The sequence below is a fragment of the Falco biarmicus genome, chromosome 7, assembly GCF_023638135.1.
Source record: "Falco biarmicus isolate bFalBia1 chromosome 7, bFalBia1.pri, whole genome shotgun sequence".
Lineage (NCBI taxonomy): Eukaryota > Metazoa > Chordata > Aves > Falconiformes > Falconidae > Falco > Falco biarmicus.
In genome coordinates this window covers 58,264,796-58,288,878 of record NC_079294.1, presented here as the reverse complement: position 1 = coordinate 58,288,878, position 24,083 = coordinate 58,264,796, and the positions used below count along the sequence as shown (strand labels likewise).

Below are 24,083 nucleotides of genomic sequence, written 5' to 3'. Positions count from 1 at the left end.
GGGGTGTCAAAGTGTATAAAATGTGCAATATACTTCACTGGAAATGGTTAGTGCTAGACAAGGACATGAAACTAATACCAACAGGATTACTATGATTTGAGACTACAAAGGAGAAAAAAGGTGTGAACATCGTAAGTCTACAAAAGGGCCTACTTTTCCACTGCTGAAATGCTACTTAAGGCACTGTATTTCATACCTGTGACCTTGCACCTTGGAAAAATCTAAAAAGAGAATACAGGCAGCTGCAGGGGAAAAAAAAGTATGTTTGAGAGCCTCACAGCCTTTTCTAATTCTTTTCTGTCAAGTGGCAAAATACTCAAGATTCTTTCCTTTCTGTCCCTTCTCTGGTGTGCATGTTCTTTCACCTGAAAGTTTGAATCATGTAAGAGATTCCTACACTTACAGAAACAATCAGGTTTGGGACAGACTCCAAGAATTCTATGTTAAGTGGACAAAACAGAACTGAAAAAACAAATTCTTGCACTGCTTCAATAATTCAGAATCTTTCTTTCATACAGTAACTTATTAATGAATTTATCAACATTTTTATTAGCATCTATTTACATATAGAAATAATTTCCAGATGAGTTATTTAGCTCAAATACTGTACTGGCTGCTCTTACAAGAGAGCTGAAAAATTGGCTGTTTGAGGATCAGCTAAGGACCAAAGACAGAACTTTAGCTTTGAACAGAAACACAAGTATTTTGACAGGGTGTAGAAGATGCAGTATTAAATATCTTTGCCTTATTCTGATTTAAGAGTCAGAGTGGGAAGTCAAGTCAATGCCTGTATTATCACTGATTCTGCATGAAACAGGCTCTCAGCATGAAATACTGAGCTACATGGAAGATAGCTTTCAGAAGACTAACACGAACTAGCAAGGGAATAATTAGCCATTTTAGTTTAGATGAGTAAAATAAATATCAAAAGATTTTTTTTTATTTATTAGAGCATAATCAGCACATAAACAACGAGTTCTTATTACTGAGGACTGAACATCTAAAACGAAAAAAGAAAAAATAACCTATCAAGTAATAAGTCAGTCATGCACATTTCCCCATAATGCAGCACTGCCTGTAAAAATAGACAGGACAGACACAGAAACTCTGAATAAACCTGAATTTTTTTTAATGTATTCCAAAATCCCACTTCTAATTCAATTGAAAATTTAGAAATAGCATAACAAACAACCCCCAAGAAATAATTCTCAGTTCTTTCCAGTAGAACCAAAGCCATCTTCACCACGTGCTGTATCATCTAGAGCCTGAAAGACATCAATTATGATAAGTTGGTTTAGTGTCTTAACTTGCCTTTTGCTTCTATACAACAGATATTGTCTATCATAGAGGAAGGCACATTTACTCATAACAGTAGCTGTGATTGAGAAACTAAATCAAAAAACTTTTAGGAGACACTTTAGGATACCTTTTGTACAAGTTTAAACAAATTCCACATCGTGAGACAACTGTTTCTAGTATATACTGAAGTGTTTCTCAAGTACCTGTCAACTGTGAAACCTACCAAAAAAAAATAATCCACATAAATGCATACAAAGCATCAAGATTTTCATTCAGGTAGCAATGGTACTATGCAGTTTTAACACTGAAAATAGTTTTAAAGTAGAGTATTTATCTATATTATAAATTTCAGCTTATATACAACTATCTTAAACTATTAATTATTGAAAATAACAAATTTTCTTTTGGAAACTTACTTGAACTTCTTCTAGCTCAGGATAGAAAATGCGTTCACAGATGAGCTGGGCAATCCTATCCCCTTTTTTAACTGCAATGAAGTTAAGCAGATGTTAATAGTCCCAGAAAAACACAGGCTAAGATAACAATTGTGCTTAGTCCTTCTAGAGGTGAAGCTTCAGCAGCAGTACCAGCTCAAGGTATCTCCTCGCATTCCTGCCGCCATACTGTGGCATCTTAAGTGTCATTATGCATAAATACCGCAGAGATGGAGAGACAGCTGTATGTATAATGTGGCTCCTTTTGTGAACTATACCCAGGAACCAATTTCTTGGGGGGGAGAACCCCCAAACTGATAAAAGGAAAACAAAATTTCTGATTAGTACCCAACCTGGTTTACAGAACTTCCATAAAGAAGCTTGTGCTGTGCAGTTGCAGAAGAGGCCATAAAAACACTGGCAATATTGTAAACTGTGCCCTGAGGCTTAAAACTGTTTGCAGAAAGACAGCATGATTAAGGGAAAATCATATCTTTATTACTCATGTTTTCCATTATTTTTTTTTTTCTGGCAGAGCAAGAAACAAATTTAGGACAAAATTGTGCTTCAGTACATCTCATGAATCTATAGCTTAGCTAAGTAGAGTGTTTTTTTCATTGGTTTGGTTTTGTGGTGGTGGTGTGTTTTGGTAGGGTTTTTTTGAATGCTACTTCATTTGCTAGGATTGGAATCTTTTCACGTTTCCTTGACAGGACACTGTTAACCTTCTATGTTTTTGTTAACTGTAACGAGAAAAATGTTCTCAGTTAATTCTAACTCTTCATAGACTTTTAAAGAAAAAATAGTTTCTCATTTCCAGTCAGATGGCTGAAAACAGGCTCTGCCAAGCTTAACACTTACCTTCAAAAGTCTCCTTGCCAAAGTTGAAGAGTACCACACCAACATTCCCCCTGTAATCCTCGTCAATAACACCAGCTGTCATAAGAAACAATTGAGAGGGATATCCAGTTAATAAATCTTGTCAGTATATTAGATAAGTAGATTAGATAAAGGTTTAGATTAGATGACTGCAGTATCTTGTACTGACACCCTTTATACTACTCATGCACAATTACACAATATCTATAAAAATACTGAAATATCTAAAAATGCTAATCAATCTTGCAAAAAGAACAGGAAAACACCAGCATATATCAAGAAGTGTTTTACCACTGTACTACTAATTTTAGTTGTAATACCCTATCTGAAATCAAGACAGCTGGACCAAATTCAGGCTCCATTTGTTCTGCTAACTTCAGCTCTTTTGAGTGTCAAGCAGAAATCTGTTCTTAACTCTAGCGTTTTATTTGAGAGCTATGGATTTGTACACATCCAAATCCTGTATCCCAGGCAGGGTAACAGAACTAAAGCTTTAAGGAATTGTCATTCAGCTACATTCAAGTGTAAATACTGTAAAACAAGCTTGCTCTTATATTTTACATAGCTGTATTAACTACATAGTTCAGAAGATTATCTACCAATACACGTTAAAATAATCATATTCGTAATTGTTTGGTTTGTTTTTTAATTCTCAGATACAGAAAGCATATTTCCAGTAGAAAAAAAATGGAGTTTGGGCTTCCTTGTGGACCTAAGTATATATTTTGAAGTCTACTTGCAGAAGCAACGCAAGTACTAAAATTAGATGTCATTCCAAGACATTCCCCGACTCCTACATATAAAATACTATCTTTAGAGTTTATAAACACCAGAGGACATTGTAGTATGATTATACCTTGAAGTTTTAATGTTGAACACAACATACACACTTTAGAATAGAAAACTGAAGGGGTTTTTCTTTGTTTCTTCAGCTGTGTGAAGATATTGCGGTACATATGGTCCACAGTTACTGCACAATCTCTGCACTAGTTCTAGTGTGAAAAAGGTATTTATACAGATCTTTCTCTTCTAATGTTAAGGGTTAATCCAATCACATTTCTGAACAGCCTTCTAATTAAAGTGCTAGTAATAGGGAGTATCTCCTGAGTTCTGAAAAATTCAGAAAAACGTGCAGTTCTCAACTCACTGGTATTTTAACTGCATGCAATTGCTTAAAGGGACTCCAATTACAGACCCCTGTCAAGTTACAGTGAACAAAACATAGGGGTTGCTGTGCACGAACATTTTCCAGAATAAAAAAAAATTATTAAAAAAATTATTGAATGTTGCATTCAGTTCAGTTGACACTGAGAGCCTGACATACCAAAGCTACATGCACAAGACTTGTACTGTTTATTTGGTTTAGGGTAGTCGACTTGCTGGAAGCTGGTCTATACATCAGCTAAATTGAGAATTGCAGTGCATCACTTATATTAATGATCACAGAGCTTTCTTGCACAATTTCTACCATAGTTCAATGTTGCAATTCTTAAAATATTAAAAATCAAGTCCTATGGACACATGTCAAATGTATAAGCAAAAAAGGCTGAACTATAAGACAGTAACACGAAAACTGCCTTCTTACTTTTAGCAAAGTACTATTCCTTCCTCATTTTTAAAGTATCAGATAATCTAAAGCCCTTACATAATTGCTAAACCAGGGGTGAAACAAAGCGTTAGCTAAAGAGTGCTACATAAATAATTTGCTTTGTTTTATACAATAGTGGACACTGAGTCCATGCTACACAGATGCATTACAAAGAGATTCAACAAACTTGTAATGGCAGCACAAATAATTTTAAGTATCATTCAAGTTCTACAGTCAGTTGTCCATTAATTTGGTGTATCTGTTCACAACAGTCAATCAGCTGGAGCTAGAATTTATATTTAGCACATAAAATTAAGTATATATGCTTATATATGTATACAAAAAAGATCACTAGCTCTTTGGAGAAATTCTTAATTTGTCAAACCACTCTCCGGAAGTGTTTCTGTACAGCTCAGAGAACATTTTTCTAGACCATATGCTGGGATCGATATTGCTATGCATTAGAGACTGATAATGGAATTTGCTAATGTAACACAATGAGGGCTAGTTTTATTTCTGTTACAATACAGTATTCTGCTCTGAACTGATTACTACAGATTAGTAATTCCATTTAAATTGAGATTATGCTTTTATATGTATGAAATGTACCAATTAAAGTAGTATGGTTAAACTTATACATGCAAGCAACTCTTGCATGTCACACTTATGCTGGAATAATATTAACAAAGTTTACAGAACAGAACTGGGGCTACTTAAAGTCATTCTAAATTAACTTTTCTGCCTTCATGTCTCTGACAGAACACAAGTTTATTTCTACATAATGACAAAAATTGTACTTGATATATGGGTTAGTGCTTAACTGCTAATGAAGCTTTTTGATGTACCAGCCACTGCTGTTTTCTGGGACAGAGGGGAGAAGGAAGGAAAAAAAAAAAAAGTACCTAAAATTTAGCTTGTATTGGACTAACTGGAGCTTAATGGCATGTTAGCACTTCTACCCTTTTTGAAACCCCCAATTTTTTTTTTCTGAAAAGAGAGTTTTATAATGTAACTATACTGATTTACAATGAATCTAGTCAGATGGCTTCCCTGTCCTTTAAACAATGGCATCAGCACAATCTCAGCTTTATATATAAATGCTAAAATTTATTTTACAAGTATTTGTTGAAAAAGCTGTCATCTAAATAAACACTTCTCTGAACAGATCGCAAATTCTTTTGACCACCAATCTAACTACTGCTAGAGACTGGCTCTCCAGGATTTGAAAACCAGCTGATAACTAAAGATGGAAAAGACTGATTAATGTTTCTGTGGCTGAACTAAGGTCAGCAACACTGAAAACTTCACAGTCACTCATACTATTCTCTAGAGGGGAAAAAAAGCTCTTCACTAGAACAGTCTTAATTTTCTGAGCTTAGCTATAAAGTAAACACCTTGTAATGGTGCTACAGATTGTATCCAATGTATTTTCTAGCAGGCAAGAACTGAACTCCCTGCACACTTCTGAGGATAAAAGCTTTACAGAGGGTGCAGAGAGGACCAGCAGGCTTCTCCCTTGAAAGCATACCCAATACAAACAAAACTTGCAATTACAGTTGAAGTTATGTATTAAGCAAGAAACATTTAAAAATGTTTTGTGGCCAAAATGGTTATCCTAATGCTGTGCTGAGTGACTGAAAACACTGTCAAAGCCATGATAACTTCATATTCCATTAAAGGTGCAGCTAGGCAGAGGTTTTATGAAATGAATTCCCTACTACTCATTTTCCTCTTTAAACGTATTATACCTCACTGACAGTCTTACTGAGTTTAACCACCATGTGGATTCTGAGTTCAAACTACACTGTTTTTATCAAAGAATAGATGATCCTTGGAAGATACAGGAAAATACAACCCAGGAAGACGTGATTAGTTTTCCTACTGTATAGAGTAACAAACTCTATCTAAGTAACTGGGTGTACATGCAAAACAGGTTAACATCCTCGGCATTCTGTTATTCTGGAACAGCAAGTTGCAACAATTATAGGCGTTACTGAGAGTTAAGATGTTTCTAAATTATGTGCATTGGGTGGAAATGATCTAAGTCATTTTTGGAAAAATCATGCATTGGAATTGGCAGTCTGACATTTTGTCTTACTCTGTCAGAAGTCTGGCATGTCACTTCGTGGGAAAGCATCCACACCTAGCAGATGTGAATTATGAACATACTCTTGCATGATCCCGATTTTTCTCCCTGACCCTTAGGATTTCTGGCAAGGTATTTTTACTTAAATGGATGATGTCCTCATTGTGACAAAAGTACTTCTGCAGGACAAGTCAGAATTATGTAACAATTGTTTTGGTTTAGTTTTTGGTTGGGGTTTTTTTTGGTTTGGTTTGTTGGGTTTTTTTACTTAGAAGTCCCCTACTAACTGACAGTAATAGTTTTTACTCATGCTTTGTCAACTATCAGCTCTTTTAAAATCTGAATATAGGTCACTCTGCTGAGCACTTCTAGTATCTCCTGGTTTAACTTTCAGATTGAAAAGGCTGGTACAGAGCAGATGTTTGTTTTTTTTTCATAGAAACACAAAAATTGTTTCAGAAGTGTCACTTTAAAGAACGACACTATAGTAGACCATGTATACTACAGTCATAGGGGTGTACAGAATCTTTGATTCCCATCTTAGTGCTTTTTTGTATATTACCCAGCAATACTTAAAAACCCTTAGTGTAACAGACATGCACAAATCAATTCTTACTTAAGACAAAGCCTGAATGACACAAAGCTGGCACAGATGCTCCCCTTTCATTTTGGTTATCAGAGCTTTATCACACCACAGCCAGACTTTGATATACCACAAAGCAGACATAATAAAGCACTTCTGCAGAGCTTTTCATTAGACTGGGAATTGCTTTGCTTTTTGGCTGGCTTGGCATCAAAAAGACAAGGATGCCTAGAGCCACCCTCACCTCTAGAGCCAAGCCTTAAAGCAAGTAAAGGCTGAGTACCACTGTTCTAAGTAGTCTCTCTTGTTTAACACTGGGGGGGGACAACCCAGGCAACAAACCAACCAACCAAAAAAAAAACAACAAAAAAAAAAAAACCACCAAGCAAAACCCACCCGAAAGCTTAGTGAAGAAAGAGGAAATGGCCTCAGCTTTTCAGCACGCTTTTCTTGCCAACTTCCATTATGACTCAAATTATAAAGTGCTGGCAAAAAATGTGTTCTCTCAGCTACCCAGCACTTTTGAAGATACCCATTAGATGCATCTTCTTTATGTCATTACGTCAAAAATGTAGGTTGTGGTTCTTTTACTACATTCTATTGGCAGAAAAAACCAAATGCTTAGGGTTCTAGGAGGCAGAAAACATTTTCTTTAACTTAGAACTGTATTCTTGTACAATTAGAACATAATACACATTTAGTGCTGCTTAAATTGCTGTGGTTATAGCTGTGCTCAGAATAACTCCACAATAATCTTAGCAGTGACAACTTCTGTGCAACGTACATGTCATTTTATAATACAATACTTAGAGATATCTGCCTGTGCTCTGATCAGCCCCACTGCAAAACTGGAATTGAACTTTCAACATCATTTCCTTCATGTTGCAGTTACAGGGATATGGCAAAAGTCAGGGAAGCTTTCATGAAGGTTTCTGATTATAAATATGCCTATAATAATTGTTTTTGAAGAGATACCTGTGAATTTCTAATCAAGATTAAAGAAAAGCTCAAAATATTTGCAAAAAACACCCTGTTGTTCAAAACAAATCTGTTGCTAGTACTGAACAAAAAAAACCAGTAAAGACTTGGAAAAAGTGGGATTTTAGTTTTGTTTCTGTTTCAAAAGACTTTAAAGTCATTAATGTACAAAATTACAAGTTTAAATTTATTTTGCTTTACATAATTTGTTATACTTTTCATCAGTAAGAGTAAATTAAAGCTCTTTCCACTCTAATAATCAATTCTACCCACAGTAATGGTGTGTTCCAGTGCTTTCTATCATTCCTTTTGAATATCATTACAGTATACTCTCTGTGTGAAAAAATGTTATTAATTTACTCAGATCTTACACTAGACTGAAAAAATCACATATAGAAGTCAAAATGGAAAAAGCAGAATGTAAAAAGTAATTTTTAAAGCCTAAACCAAAAAATAACTTCTATGCCAGGCACTGCCTAGAAAAGTACGATAGTTCTTTAAAAAAAAAAAAAGTCAGTAACATTTTTATAATTTAGAAGATTTTAAAACAATTATGATGCACTGGCTCTCTGAGGTCTTACCCAGTTATGTCCTTTTGCCAGACTACCAATGAAGCTAGCATTATTTATTTACTCTGTGAAATTAAGAAACTTCTGCAATCAAGATTTACAAAGTCTTAGTAAAAAATCCATAAATCTTACCACCAACATCTATGAAGTGCTTTGCAGCTAAACCAGAACGCGGTGCTAGAAAACAAGAATTTTTTTACATTTATTATAGTCTTTGTCTTTTAAAACTCTTACAGTATTTATAGGTTACATAGTGTTTGCACAGAGCTGAGGCAACAAGAATGTTTCCACAGTCTTTCTAAAACAAATGCGATTTTACAAGAACTACTGTGTTAACATATATATTAAATAAAATAACAGCTGTTACAGGCAGCAATAGTTGTAGTCTTTAAGAGATATAAAACATATCTTTGTTTAGACCACCAACTGCATAAGAGGTTTCTCCAAGGCAGGCAGCTGGAGCAGACAATTACCATCTAATCTTGGCTTATTTTTAGCAGCTACCACTGGTCTGGAATAATCTCAAAAGACTATTGCATCAATCCATTCAAGTTACAATGGAAAACAACATTTGGCAAGCAATTTCCTAAGAAATATTATACACAGATAAATTAAATGATGTGCAGGGTTGGATTTTTTTACTTAGCATAGCCTACTTTGATAAAGTGCTAAAATGTTGCTCTCTTCAACATTTTCTTTGGTATAAGAGAAATGCGCAAGCATTCTCCTTTTAGATGAAAGGACAGAGCAAACTTTGATCATACTCTTCCACTGGTGTGGCTATTGCTTTTTTTACTTTAGAAATTTACATGATTCAGAAGAATGTGCATAACAAAATACCTTGTACAGGTTCTCTCAAGTATTCTGTCACAAGAAGTCATCAAATTCTACTACACTAGTACTCTTACTTCACTGTTTTAAACATCCAGAGCTGTATTTTCTGTATGTCCATTATCTACTGATCTTTGTGATTTGATTTCTGAAACTGCAGAGAAATAACGGAACTACTGAATAGCCTATAAAGTTATACGTAGATTATGAAAATTTTTGCTAGTCATCTTTTTGTCATTTGACATACACATTTGAGGTTGGTGTATCACAAGAAATGTCTGTTAGAAGGCTTAATAAATCACACAGCCACGTGACCTCTTCTTTTCTATGGACTAATTCTGAAAGCTTCAGGCAGAATCTAAAGGTGAAGATGGTGTCAAACCTGTTCTACAATGGCTCTGCAGTCTTTTTATAGCCTGTTTACTTACCTATTCTGCCATAGCAGCCAGAAGGAAGCGCAATTTGAATGTCTGTTTTCACTACAGCCTTTTCCATGGGTGGTATTACACAGTCGTAGGCACTACATTAAAGAAAGAAACACTAATTTACATAATATATTTTGGAAATTTTCTTCTCTGTAACTTAAGGTACAAAATTACCCAGAATTATTCTCGCTTGGAATTTATAATATGGAATTTATACAAGAAATATTTACAGATTTGAAAAATCTAATTCATATCCTAAACCACAAGATAGTCCCATTTTGATGGTGCTTGCTTAGGATTTCAGTAGTATCATTTGAACAGCTGTCTTACGATCGCTAGTTTTAAATGTTTAACTGGTAAGAGAGACAAAAAAAATACAAGTTCAACTTTAAATTAACCGTTAGGTGAATGGGGTTGTGCAATTTTGAGGCAAAAGCAAAAACTTTAAGGATTAGATACTCCTTTGATTAAGCTTCTGCAGCATATGAACTAGTTGTAATAAGAAATAATAATCTATTAAGTTAAATTTTAGGCAACATTTTTTTTTCCCCGAGCAGGTCAGAAGTTGACAATTCACATGATTCTACTGGGAACTGCAAACAAGAAAGATTTTAAGAACCTTCTGAAGCTACCCAGCTGGAGGCTTAATGAAAGGCAGTGGTGGCAGTATCACAGTGAGCCTGTTCTACATGTTTAAGCCAAGTGTATCTTGGCCTCGATGAAGACTTTATTTTTAAACACTGGGAAGCACTGAAAATTTTTATGAAATGGACTTTTTCCAGGTGTACAGTGTACCACTGGAACAAGAACAAAACCAAACCCAGTAAGACAAAAAGAATACAAAGGAAAAGTGTCAAGTGTGGTGAAGCAAAGCTTCAGGAAGGAATTCAGATAGGTGAAGGAAGAAGCCAACAGGCTGATTATTCTAAAAAATACTAAAAAAGGGGAGGTGGAGGAAGTTGCAGTGGTGTTCAGATATAACTAGTGATTCCATTTCATCGCAGCAGCACTATGCAAGCCACTACATGCCCAGCTGCAGATACTCCTAAACATTGTGAAAACCAGCTCAAGCAAACCAAAACCTAAGCCTATACAGCAGCCCACATGGTCTCCTGCTAGAAGCATTATCAAACTGCCACAACATCCTTTAGCAGGCTGCACCCAACAGCCAAGACTAAAGCAGAAACGCATAAGCGCTGGCAGGGAGGGCCCACGTGCACTAATTTTTTTTTCTTTCAATAGGAAGGCACCTAGTCAGTGCTGGCACCAACTGCAACTCTGGCTGATGTGTCAAAGCCTGACTTCTGGCCAGGGGCTGCACCACTACCTGATGAAAACGGTGCCACAGCATGGCTGGACCACAGATCTCTGGAAATGAAGGAAGAAGGAAGGAGGAGCAAAGGCGCTGACAAACGGGCCAGCTCTGGTCTCCTCTTCTGAAGCCCGGAGAGCCTCTCCGGGGGCTCTGCCAAGCGAGAGGACCGGCCTCACGATGGCCCTCTCACCCACGAAGGGGCTCGCCGAGCGGGGCGGCAGCGCCTGGCTCTCAGAAGGGGCCGGGCCGGAGCAGGGCACGGCGTGGGCTCCGGCCCCGCAGGGGGTACCCTCACCTGTACAGATCGTAGCCCGCAGCCCGAGCAGAGCCCCTGGAGGGGGCGGAGGCGTTTTCGGACAGCTTAGTGAAGCGAAGCCGTGGGGAGGGGTCCCCGGGCACAGAGCCCTTCTGCCTCTTGGTGGGGGACGGCTGCACGGCGACCTCGCAGAGGGGCATCGCTGAGCGGGGATGAGAAGGCAAGAGAGACCTGCAGTGAGGGGAAAAGCCCGCGAAAACCGGCGCGGCCCACTGGAGGCGGAAACACAGGGGGAGACCGCTCCATCCCCGGCCGCTCTCGGCGCGGCGCACCCTCGCCACCCCTCGCCGGTGAGAGTGGCCTCGCCCGGCTCCTCCTCAGCGCCCAGCTCCCCGCGCCTTCGCTGTGGCGTCGTTGGCGGCCGCCCCGTGGCGCCGGGCGGGACTGGCGGGTCGCTACCCCCGTAGTCCCTCCCGGTGGCGGCCGCCGAGGGGCAGGGCCCGCGGCTGGGTACTGCGCGCTGCTCCCCGTTCCCCCGCCGCCCCCTTACCGCGCCCGCGGGGTAGCCCGAGCCGCCCGAGGCGGAGGGCCAGCATTGCGCCGTCGCTCTGTGGAGTGCGCCGCCGCCAGGCCGCCGGCCGCTGCCGGGCGAGAGCACTGGCGGGGGGCGACGGCGCCAAGTCCTCCTCCCAGCCGGGCTTTACCTGCCATACGGCGCGGCGCGGCCCTCCGCCGGCGGCTGGGCGCCGCGGGAGGTGGCGGTGGCTGTGCCGCGGGGCGGCGGCCGGACCCCGCGGGACGCTCAGCGTTGCCGGGGGACGCGGTGGCGATGCACGGCGGGCGGAGCCGGGGCTGCCGCAGGCCCCCGCCGCCTGGCCAGGCCGCACGGTGCGGCCTTGCGCGGGCAGCCTGAGCCCTGCACCCTCAGCAGCTGTCAGGCAGCGGCAGCAGCGTGTGCCCGGTGAGAGGAAACCGGCTGCTTCCCCTTGCCGAGGCTGGGGATAGGAAAACCTCTCGGTGCCCCGCCTGTCTTGTTCTGCCTGGGAGCACAGTACGGTCGTGATGTCACCATCTTCGATGCTGGCTGTAGCCTCTTTTGGCATCCCATCAGTGACAGACTTCCAGAGGTTCCCCCGTAGTTCTCTGCCGTGGGCTGGTAAGAGTACCCACGGGATTCACGGTTGCAAAACCAGACCTTGACCACTTGGATGGATGGATGGATTTTTCTCTTGTGCAGATGAGCTACGGACTGTTTGTGTTCTGTCTGCTCACCTAAATTTTGTCAAATAGCAGTTCTTTGTCCCTTTTTTTCTTTTAAAGATCAAAGCATATGTGATTGTCTCCTTCCTATGCTACATATTTCAAATGCAGCCAGATGGCAGTAAAGCCATTGCTACACATTGAATGTGAAAAGTATTTTGCAGAATGCCCTAGTTTGGGGGTTCTTTATTGCTGTTCAGCACTTTACCATCTTGGTAGCATGCACTGTTTGAATGAGAATGTGCATGCATCATAAATCTATGCTAAAAACTACATCGAATATTTTATGACTTCTGATGTAAGCCATCCACAAATTGAAATTTGTAAGAATTGAAGTTGTATCAAATAAGTATCTCTTTATAAATGTTTATTTATACAATCAGAACTTTATAGAGGTTGCATTATAGTGTAGAATAAAGGACTAATTTTATGAATGGCTGGGCTCAGTGAGGCAGACTGGATTCTAAGCTAAGGTAGCTTGAAAGTTCATGTAATGGATCGGAGGACTCATCCAAAACATTATCAAGTAGAAAGGTCTCTGCCAAGTGACACATCTTCCCCTCCCCCATCTTTACAAGGAAACAAACCAAACCAAACAAACTATGCTTGAAGTCTGCGCAAGTTTGCCTTGGTCCTGGGAATGTGCTGTTAGCTCTGTAGATGGTCAACATTCCTGCATTCTTCATTGCTGATTAGTGCTGCTTTCCACTGGGCATTTCCTCCTGACTTTGAAAAACAATAGCGAGATAAACTTGAAATTATGTGCCTTTTACCTAGATTGAGATCAGGAGCGAAGGCTGCTTTGTTGTACACAGAAAGAAACAGAGCTTCTTTCAGGCATACTAAGCCATACAGTTCTCCCCACTGAAGCTTTGGTGTTGTAATGAGCATTCTAGTTAGAGGAAAACTGTGGCTTTTAAAGAGAAATTCCCCACCCCAGTTTTGCTTAGAACAGCTGTCTCTCTCACAGTGGTTAAGGTTTGTAATTTAAAAGGCAGCTGTGAGGGTGTTTGCAGGTCTATTTTTTGATTGTGTGTTTTGCTGTATGGTATGGGGGCTGTGGAATTTTGCTATTGCTTTTTGCGCTACTCCAGCACAACCTTAGTGCTTTATTTTGTTTGAAACTGAATTTCTTCTAATGAAATTCCAGCAATGGCATGACTGTAGGCTATTGCTTTGGCTATTTGTGGAGAACGTGAGCTAAAACTTTTGGTGTTTGTTGGTTGTTGCACTGGCACAGCTATATTTTCCATTTTTCCTAGCAGAGTCAAGGCCAGTGCAAGATGTTCCCTCAGCAGCACTGGCCACAGTCTTGATAGGCTACATAGCTGCCAAGGGGCCATACCAACCAGGTACCAGAATGAATAGATGTTTAAATAGCGGTCTGATGTATGCTGAACTGCACTGTTACAAACCCTTGATTTTCCCCACCTGTAATATGAGGACTGAGTCATTTGGTAAAACAGCTGCAGTGCTTTATGGGTTCATTGCCCTTCTGACAGAAGTTACAATTAGGTGGCAGAGGAGAGAAAGCAGGATCTTGGAGTCATCCTCAGTCCTTTCATTGAAGTCAGGTGACAGTCAAAGCACCTGAGGCAGCATCTTGAGGGGGGCCACTGAACAGCAGCCTGAAGAGTCTTGAGGGTTACTCAGATTCTCAAATTCTGTTCTCCCAGCTTTGCTGGTAAGCGAAGGGCCTCTGCCAGAGGGGAGGTGACAAACAGCTACGGGAGTTAAATGAGGCAGTAATAGCTAAAACTCTGTAGCTGTTTGCCCCGTATCTACAACTTCAGTGCAAATTCATGTTACCTGTTGCCATGTCTGTTACTTATAAACTACTTGTCAGTTGCTGCAACTTCTTTTGCTTTAAAGAATATCTTTAAATACCATATAGAATTGTACAAAAAGAGGGAAAATACGAGGAATGTCCAGACTTTCTGAGAATGAAGGGCAGCCAGTCATATTTTGCCTAGCCAGCAAGGCTTTTGAAAGGACTTTTCCAAGTTGTAATGAAAATTGCAGAGGTTTAAGTCTATGGAAATTTACTATGCACATGGCTGGAGCTTTGTGCTTTGATTATGATGATTAAGTGGAGAACTCCTTTGGGGTGTGAAGTATGGTGGTGGCAGGCTCAAGCCACGTGGTGCAAAGAGCAGTTGCAGCTGTTTATCTGAAGAAAGTGATACCTTTTTTGGTTAGGTAGCTTTTCTACTTGCACTATTGGCTTGCTGATTTAACAATAAAATTAACAAATACACCCCCCACCCCACCCCCCCCCACCCCCCAAACTAATCTGTTGGGGACTGAAAATCTAGCGAAAGGCACTTTGGAAGAGTACTGCTTTGGAGCCCTAGGTGGGGATACCTACCACCAGTCCTAAACATGCCTAGGGGTACGTGATCAAGCTGGGCAACTTGCCAGTAGTTGTAAAAAAGATTTGAGGAAAATGTATTCTCTGAACTATGATGAAATGCCTTCTGTGATACCTGTTGGAGCTCCACTAGCGTTAGGAGGGAAAGGTAAGAGTCACTGATGAGAGGAGCAGTAGTGGATCATTTTAACAGGCCCTTAGGCACAAGCTTAGCTGTGCAGGATGCTTAGACTTCTGAAGAAGACTCTATATTCTTTGTTCTTGCTTCATAGCAATGGTATTTTCACACTTTAATGTCCCTGGTCACCTTGTCAATGCTTGCTTTTGTTGTGGCTGATCAAATCAACCCCAGATTATATAAACCTGCAGAGCTGGTAGTGTGATATAAACTCAAAATGTGCTAGACAGCTTTAGAGCCATATTTTTTTCTAGAGATGTCAAAATTGTAATTAGAATTCAGTTACTAACACAGTGATTAAAATTCAGCAGTTTTATGCATAATTTATATTAAAAGGAAGCATCTTAGAGTGGGGAGGGAGGGAGGTGGACTCACAAAATTTTGCAATCAAAGTTGCAGTTTAAGATAGTTGATAATTAGCATGCTCTCCAAATTGGTTGTGCATACACTTGAGAAATTATGATGAAGAGCAAGAAACAGAAGCTGCTAGGAAACTGCTTTGTTGAAATTACTTGTGAATTTGTGGAAATACCACTTTCAGGTAGTTAAGTATTGTTGCATCTTGAGTTTGTGCTGCTCGTTATGAATCCCATAACATTATTGTTTGATACATCTTCTAATTACTGTAGTCTGAGCAAGGAGTTTTACAGATATGTGTGCACATTAGTTTTTGATGCCTGTTCATTTAGAAATGTACCTCTTGGGTTTTATTGTTGCAATGCCCACAGTGACATGTTTGTGAGAGGGAAGTGCAAATAGTACTGAAAGTGCCATTGTTCTTTCATTGTTCATGTTCGTGCTCATGTTCTTGTTCATGTTGTGCTCCTTCTCTTTTTGGATCTGCATAGTCCTCAGATCGGTTTGGATGAATGTTCCCTGTAGATTGAGAATTACAGTACTTTGGAATATTTGGGAAACAATCCCCACTCATGTACGTAATAGAAGGGCTTAATGCAGGTGTGTAATTATCCCAGGTCCTTCCACAGATTGTGGGAAGAAGCACACTTGCAGAAAGCCTAGGTGGAGTCCTCCTAAAAGCTCTTTTTCTTTGCATTGACTGTCTGTGTACCACATGTAGATTATACCTGTTTGGTGTTTGAAGTGAGGTGGAAAGGATGGTGGCCATTGCAACCCTACAAAGGGGTAAGGGCCTGACAGCATGTAATGAGCTTCTGTATCATTGCTAACATCACTGCAAAAGATGAGAACAGTATCCCTGTTCTTCAGGTGCACAATGTGAGTCTTGGTTTGCTCAGAGCTGTGCAGGAAGCCTAGTATATCTAGGAAATTTGTACGTCTGTGATATGCTGTTAAACTGCAAAAACGATCCTTCAACCTGGTTGTAAATGTGTAAGAAGGAGCGAAGGAAGAACATTATGAGAAAATACCAGTGTTTCATATCCTGCCTTTAATAGATGGAGAAAATAGAACATGGATTATTGGGCCACATTACTGTGTTCTTCTGAATTGCAGCTGTTGAATTTGGAAAAATATGATTATCAAATATTTGTCATTTTTGGAGATGGAGTTCCTCTGCAAGTTAAAATCTAGTAATTCAAGCAAAGGTGGAAGCTGAGGCCAGCTTTAAAATAAACATTCAGTGAAATTCAGGGTCCCCTGGCTTTCCTGGGTCTTAACATTCAGTTGATCTCTGCAAAGGAGTTGCAGACTACAGTAATTGTATTAGCTGTGTCCCTTAATGATCTTTAATTTAAACAATGCTTACACATAGGGTATAGCTTTCCCCATCAAAAAGAGAAGCTGCTTTTACTGACAGCTGAAATTATAAAGTACTACAGTGTTGCAGAATAGAAAATAGAAAAATTACATGACTTAATGGATTTCCTTTATTTTAAGTTAGTGTATAATGACTATTATTTAGAAAGTCTAAAAAATAAGAGAAATATTTATATAAATCAAAAGGCATTCAACTCAGGTAATGGAGTTTTTGTTGTTTTCAAATCACATAAATCATTGTACATACTATCCCAAAGTATGTCAGATTGTGTTAATCCTAATAGCAAATATTGTCAGAATATTTAGTATTTCACTCATTTCTTTGTGCAATTTACTTACCACATTTAATTATTGAAATTATACATTCCATTCCATGTCAGAGCTTGAAAATTTATTATCAAGTCTTGTCATATACAGTCCTTATATATATATATGTAACTTTTTTGTTTGTCAGTTAATTAGAAACATTTGAATTAGTATAGATCAACAGAATAATTTAGGTAAAAGCCTCTGCTGTAGGCATAGGTCTTAATTTGGCAATATTATAATTGAGAAGCACCACAGGTATTCTACTTGCGTTATATCCATTTGACTTTGACCTGATGTATACCATACAGGTTTTTTTCTCTCTCCCAAGTTGGTGCATTTCATTGTAATCCTCCTATGTGTCTATTAGCAACTACAGCAGTGCAATTTGAAAGAAGTATTTATTTATCGATTTAATGCTTTTTGCATTGTAGCAGTTAATTGGGCTTTCTATGATAAGTATCAAAAGCATTTTCAATACCTTATAAAATCAGTGGAACTTCTTTTTTGTATGTTCAAAATATTTTGAAAAAATACAACAAAAAATATTTGTTGTCTCATATGATAGGTAGATTTTCCTTCTTTTGCCTGTACTGGAATCTGACACGAGCAGGCACCATTTACATTTGTTTGTCTAATTCTTCACTGTATTGCTTTGGATTTTTGAAAAATTTTCCATCAGTTAGTTAACTTTTAGATCTGTATTAGATAATGTGTCTTTAAGCAATCACTGCCATTAAAAATGTAGGTGTTTAAATAGAGGAAGAGATATTCTAGGCACTGATGTTTTTCTAAGAATAGAAAGTCAGTACGTTTTTGTGGTTGCCCCTGACCATTAAGATTGGAGGAAGATTCTTGGAGAGAATTTCTAGCCAAGCCATATACAGGTAATCAGATACTACTCCTTTTCTTGCCACTGGGAGGCTCCTGTTTAGAGAGAGAAAATAAAATTAACATTATGAACACAGGAGTAGCCCTGATAACGTGTGTCTTACTAAATATTAAGTAGAAAGCATCAGCTGTTCATATACAATTTTGTATGTTCATAATTAGACTACCTGATGTAATGTTAATAAAGCACAAAGCTGCCATTAGGCAATCTTGCAAACTCTTGCTCACCTGGTGAGTGCCATTAACATAGCTAGTTGTACTAGACATGGACTGCTTGTCACTGTAACCCTAAACTGGTAAAGAAGCATTTTTTGGGTCATAAAACCCACACATAATAGGATTTTTAAAAAGGATGAAAATATAGTGCACGGACAGTTTTGCAGTTCATCAGCTTATTTTCTGATCTGTAATTACCATGAGATGGGAATTTTAAAGTATGGGTCATCTTATGGTAAACGTTACCTGACCACCTTTGGGTTTGGAGACTGAATTAGTAGAGCTAAAGAACTTTATCTGTGCATCACAAATACTAACTAATTGGTTGAAGCTGTGTAAAAAAAAAAGGCTCTAACTAAAATTTGATTCTGAAAATTGCTTCTTTTGTTTGTAATTTTATTGGTGCCTCTTTTTCTTTATGCAATTGCATCATCCTTATTCAGTTTTACATGGTTCCAAGTATATTTTGGCTAACAACTCCATTTATTATGTGCAAACCAAAAGAATCCTTTTTCTAACTTTGAACTGTTAGTAGTTGGGCGTTGGGCAGAAAGGAAAAGAAAATACCTGGTTTTGTCAGGTGTAACACCCAACATGTAGGTTCAGATATGAAGGTTATCTTTTTGACACATTTTCATGATTCGAGCTTTGTTTTAAACTGGAGAACTACTAGGAAATATTTGTATTCAGTGTACTCCCAGAGAACTATCAGTCCAGATGCAAGTCCTTCAAAAGGTACTTAAAGGATTATTTTTGCCCTCAATGAATTAACACAAGTGTTTCTGTTGCTGTAGTCCAGAATCCCTTTACACATCTAATTATTCTCTAAGTTATAACCAAAATCTTGCAACTCACAGGACAATGAGGTTAGCTGCCCTTGAATGCTCTTGTAAGAGTTCATTCAGACGGACTTGGCGGTAGCTCTGATCAAAACAAAATGGGGAAAAGAAAAAAAATCAGTTAAGTCAGTGATCCTCAGTTCTGGTTCCTTATGGACTTCACTTCCCATTCCCTGCCAATGTTTTCTGCTGCTGCTTTGGCAGCATTGAAAGCCAGGGCTGCTTTGTGGTCCAGAGTGGTAGAGATGGCAAAATATGAAACTAAGCCATGCTTCTTGATTAGTACAGATCAGTGGGGGCCAGAGTTGTTCACCACCATGTAAAATTTCCTGGGGATGGGGATTATTTTTGTACTGACACGGTATCAGAGCTGGCTCATAGTTTTTAAGTATTTCTTTGGCTATGAAGTATAGGAACTGTGCAGAGACTCTTCTGTGCTATAGTTTGATGGCAGTTAATACATTAATTAATCTATTTTGTCAGTGTCCAGCTGCCGTGCCAGCTGAATGTTAGTGTGTAAATGAGCACCTTGCCAGAAATTCACCTCTGAAAATACCACAAGTTTGGAGTTTAGCTGCTTTATGTGTTGTGTATTTGTACAGACTTTTACAAATTGCATAAATGCCTGTTACTTTGAGATTCAGCCAAGATTACTTTATGGTCAGGCTCAGGCACTCAAAGTTTTTATAACTTAACACAAGTCACATGGAACAAGAGACCAGGGCAGGTTTGTGTACAGGGAGATTGCAGCATGAGAGACAGATGTATCTTAACTGGTCTTATAAATTATTCTCTCTTTCCCTGGAGAAAGTAAAAAGCTGTTTTTTCTCCACTCAGACCTTAAATTTTCCTTCTTTTACACATGTTATATAGGTAAGAATCCTCATAATTTAGCTAGTTGTTATCTCATGAGAGTCATCCTATAACATCACACTTTATCTGTGCTGCCAGATTTTTCTCTCTTGAATTTTAAACGTGTTCTAATGTCCTCAGTAAAATTCCCAGAACTGCCTTATTTCTGAAGATAAGGGGCATGTCTTTCCAGGTGCATAAACTAAACTTTGTTGCTGTTCTTATTTTATAGAGAGATTTGGCATTCTTGTATTGCTGACTGCTATAGGGTTTTTTTCCTGGTTCTGTAGCTAGTGACCTAGTTAAGACCAAGCTAATGATATTATTTTTTTTTTTTCCTGTTGTATCCTCACTGGTTCTGTACGCACTGTGAATATCTGGGATCATATTCCTGTTGTCTTTTATACTGAGATATTCTAAGGGCTCTGACTCCCAGGTTTTGATGATTTATACTGAGAGTACTTCAAAAGTTTTCTGCCCACAGCTGACTACTATAACTTTATGCTGGTTATCAAATCCATGAAAAGGGTAATGCAGTGAGCAGTCAGTCCGCTTCCCATCTCCTGCAGTTGGCAGTGTAGTGTGTTATCTTAAATCACCATTGATTTCAGCTTATGTTAATATGTCAGGCTGTGACCTGTAGTGGCTCTGAGCTCAGACGCACAATCCTTGTTCCGCTGAGGAAGTTACTAGCACCATAAAGTGGAGATAACTAAACTCTCAGTGCACTCAGGTTAGTCCGACAGGAACAATAAATAAAATTGCTAGATTAATTCTCTGTGAGTTACAGGAGAACTTGTGTCTTAAGAGTGGAAGAGTTTGCAATATCCTTTCAGCACTGGCTTGATGAAGCCTGGTAGTTCACTGTTGAAAAGGTATGTTCCAACAAAATTAAAAAGCAGCCCAGGCTCTAATTCACAGAGTGGATCAACCAACATCAGCCTTAGGGTGTGTTTGAACTGCAGGAGAGCTCCTGTGTTGTAGGCAGGTTTAGTCTTCACTCTGCTATTGAGGTAAGAATCTGTGTTAAATCTTGCCTTTGCAAAAATTCCCGGAGCCAGTTACAGGGTCTGGATTTAGTTCTGAATTTCCCAAAGTGGTGAATTTTTGGATCTGCACTCTTTAAGAGGTTCAAGCTCTAAAACAGCGGATCTGTTTAATAACCCTCTCAGCAGATCTTAATCGCTCAGGCTCAGTGCGGTACTGTGCGGCTTCGGGTTCAGAGGTGGTTTGCATTTGGCTGGCTCCGGTGTGGGCAGAGCTCATCAGCCTGGAAAATCCTGTGTAAACATGCCAAGGTTTTACAGGGTGCTGAATAATGCAATCATAACACACCTCTGCAGTTGTTTACAATATAAATCCAATTTGTAAATATAAAATACAGGTTTGTACATGTCATGTTTCTAATTCTGTATCTGGTATTTCACATTTTCTTACTAATTGCTTCAAACATCTGGAGTATAAGAAAAAAGGTGTAAAAAGGTAGGCAAGCCTTTACCTTCTCCTTGTACGCTTCCAGCTCTGCATCTGTAATTTTCCATGGAGTCTCTCGTTTTAATTTCTCAGCAGTTGTTATATCTTTGCAGCTTTCATGGAGGCGGTATGGTTCAATCATCTCTTCAAAGAATTTCCAGCTGAAACAGGAATTACAAAGGAGGCATTGCTGGGGGGTCTGAACTCACTAATTTATTTCACAGACACTGTTGTATGGCAGGCCTCACTAATTGTAGCTGAAAAACATGCAAAATCTTTTAACTGTTTTTTGCTACATTGTGCCCCAAGTTATAGCTGTGCCACTTCAATATGTTGGGGTTATTTGAGGATAATTAAAAGGTTGTTTGAGGATAATTAAACACTGCATTTGGCCTATTAGAGTTGCAGAGAATTTTCTGCATTTTCCTAGTTCTAGTAAAAGTACTGGAACGAGTTCTGGAGCAACTCCAGACTGGTATATTGGTTATTAATGTTAACAATGCATATGGGTCTCCTTGTAAATACTGAGCTTTTATTATTGTTTTAGCATTAGTTGGAGCAATCACTTGACTGATACAGTTTTATTGTTACAATTTTAATGAAATGGAGAAACAGATGATCTAAATATCCTGTGGCAAGGGGCTGAAGGAAGTGCTGTAGGTGTTTTGCTATATGGGGGCTCAGCTTTGTGTATATTTCCCAACGTTTCCACAGATTTTTCTCTTTAAACTTGTTTGTTTCTTGAAGCTTTTGACTGTCATCATCTAGAGAAGATTATTATCCCTTTGTACTTTCCTGCTTGCCCCCTTGTTCAAAGTTTCAATCATCTGACAGAGACCTCAGGGATTTTTTTTATATGAATGTAAGTGTATTTCTATGAGCATTTTGTGCTGGCAGGTATCACTAATGTGAAACAGGACTTTGCTGTATGGCAAGGAATTCAGAGATGGGTTAAAAGCTGTGATGTACAGCATCTAATGCTGCTGTTGCTAAGTTGCTAGAGTTTGTCAACATCCTTAGTGTCTGTTTCAGTATGTAAAATAGTGATAATCCTCTTATTATTAGTGGAATAAATGGGATGCCAGCTGGGAGAGAGATACAGTGGTCTAGCAAGTGTCTGGTGTAATATTCACTTGTCTGTTCAGACAGTGCTGATGCAGCAAATGTGTTTGGGTTTTATGTTAACGTCAGACATGAATTCTCTGTGAATCACTGAATAGTGCTGGAAAAAAGAATTATTCTGAATGGTTCTTCATATAATTAAAAAATATTAACTGAGAGATCAAGAGGGCACTAATAAGTGACTTTAGGTATCAAGTAAAAAAATCTTTATATTCTTTAATTGGATTTCCTAAGTCAAAATCTCCAGTACACTGTAGAAAAACTAGTGAATCTGATATTGTTTTTGCAAAGGGGTGTGTGTGTGTAGAAACAGGACTCAGAAGGATTAATAGACTAACCTGAGATTGCATTTGAACTCAGGGGAAAGGCTTTGGGTGGAGAGGAGGAGCCCTTTGACTATGAAGTAGCTATGGACCTCTCAAGAGGGTATTAAGGGATGGAATGGAAAAGAGCGTAGCAAAGTGAGAACATTTTCAGAGGATCTTTAAGACCAAGAGCAATATGGTGAATTGGGTTAGGATTCTGTTATTCTCTGAGAAACCTGCTATATACTTTTGTCTACGTAAAGCAGAAAACAAAAGTGATTCCTATAGAGATATGTTTTAGAAAGCAAGAACTTGAAGATTTTATATTTTTTTTTTAGATAATACATTGGGAGATGGAACTTCCTGAGCACCAGCTTCCTAGCTTCTGCCTAAGAGCATTAATTCTGTAGATAAGTTAGTTTTTAAAAGCATCGAAGCTTCATGATATTTGAGTGATAGGGGAGTGTTATAATATTGTCCTTGTGGGAAAGGAAAAGTGTGCTTATATTTGGCCAGAAAAATGTTAAGTTTGTGAATTCATGGTAAAACCCAGAAGGCTGAGTTGGCAGAGGTGGTGAGTTTACAAAAGAAATGTGACTCGCTGAATGATATGATGAAGGGAAGTCTATTGCAACATAACTAGATATGAAAAGCCATCATAAAATGCCTGTTAAATTTAGCGGCTCATAAGTATGGTGTCTAATTAGTCTTTACTAAAATTAGGTCTTATCATTACAACATAAAGAAAAAGGCTGCCTATATTTTTGACCCTTTGAGTTGTGATTGTTAAAAAATTATTTTCTTTTTCTAGCTCTAGATACTTAGAAAATGATTGTAATAAAGTGACAGTGCTATTCTTTGTGTTTTGTTTTTTTAATGCTCAATATAAAAGAAACAAGCTCCTGATAAAGGCTGGCTGCTAAATAATGGATTTTGGTGATGTTTCTTACCTTTCTTTGCTGGGCTTTATATTGATATCACAAATTATATTAATATCAGCGAATTTTATTCTGAATTTGCTTAGAAGTGAAGCCATCCTGAAAACAAAAGAAAGAACATTTTATCACTGTATTTCCGAGCGCCTTGCATCAAAGAACACTCATAAATGAGTTAAGATATCAAATGCAGTTGTCTCATTATCTTTAACTATATGACAAATTACTTTAAATGCTTTAGTGTTTCAGTTTCCAATTACAGAACTGGATTGATGTGGTTGCTGTAGTATAATTCATTTAACTGATGATCAATGAAAATCACAAAAAATGGAAATGGATAGCAGAGAGAAGGAAG

The 24,083-nt window shown here is 38.7% G+C and overlaps 2 protein-coding genes and 1 long non-coding RNA gene across 6 annotated transcripts in view; 1 reads left to right on the top strand and 2 right to left on the bottom strand.

Annotated features, from left to right (window-relative positions):
- Positions 1–1,106: 1,106 nt before the first annotated feature.
- Positions 1,107–12,086, bottom strand: DUT (deoxyuridine triphosphatase). 2 transcript variants are annotated; one of them, XM_056347686.1, is made up of 7 exons: positions 11,948–12,086; positions 11,283–11,445; positions 9,676–9,767; positions 8,549–8,593; positions 2,595–2,669; positions 1,716–1,786; positions 1,107–1,265 (listed from the first exon to the last, which is right to left on the bottom strand). In XM_056347686.1, exons 1-7 carry the CDS (start codon positions 11,952–11,954, stop codon positions 1,209–1,211), a joined length of 510 nt encoding a protein of 169 aa, XP_056203661.1. In that variant the 5' UTR covers positions 11,955–12,086; the 3' UTR covers positions 1,107–1,208. The 2 variants fall into 2 exon arrangements, with proteins under 2 accessions (XP_056203661.1, XP_056203660.1); XM_056347685.1 differs by lacking the exon at positions 11,948–12,086 and adding an exon at positions 11,794–11,919.
- Positions 12,087–12,276: 190 nt separating this feature from the next.
- Positions 12,277–24,083, top strand: part of LOC130153197 (uncharacterized) — a 47,339-nt gene continuing 35,532 nt past the window's right edge. Inside the window, exon 1 of the long non-coding RNA XR_008823256.1 lies at positions 12,277–12,399. This is a non-coding gene — a long non-coding RNA (uncharacterized LOC130153197). The remainder of the gene's footprint in view (positions 12,400–24,083) is intronic.
- SLC12A1 (solute carrier family 12 member 1) overlaps positions 17,166–24,083 on the bottom strand; it is a 52,244-nt gene continuing 45,326 nt past the window's right edge. For 2 of the 3 annotated variants that reach the window (XM_056347684.1, XM_056347682.1), the window contains 4 exons: positions 23,744–23,830; positions 21,392–21,527; positions 19,058–19,125; positions 17,166–18,022 (listed from right to left, as the gene is read on the bottom strand). In XM_056347684.1, the coding sequence (XP_056203659.1) occupies positions 17,887–18,022; positions 19,058–19,125; positions 21,392–21,527; positions 23,744–23,830 (427 nt within the window). In that variant the 3' untranslated portion in view covers positions 17,166–17,886. Of the gene's footprint in view, positions 18,023–19,057; positions 19,126–21,391; positions 21,528–23,743; positions 23,831–24,083 lie in introns of those variants that run through there. The other variant, XM_056347683.1, reaches the window with a different exon arrangement.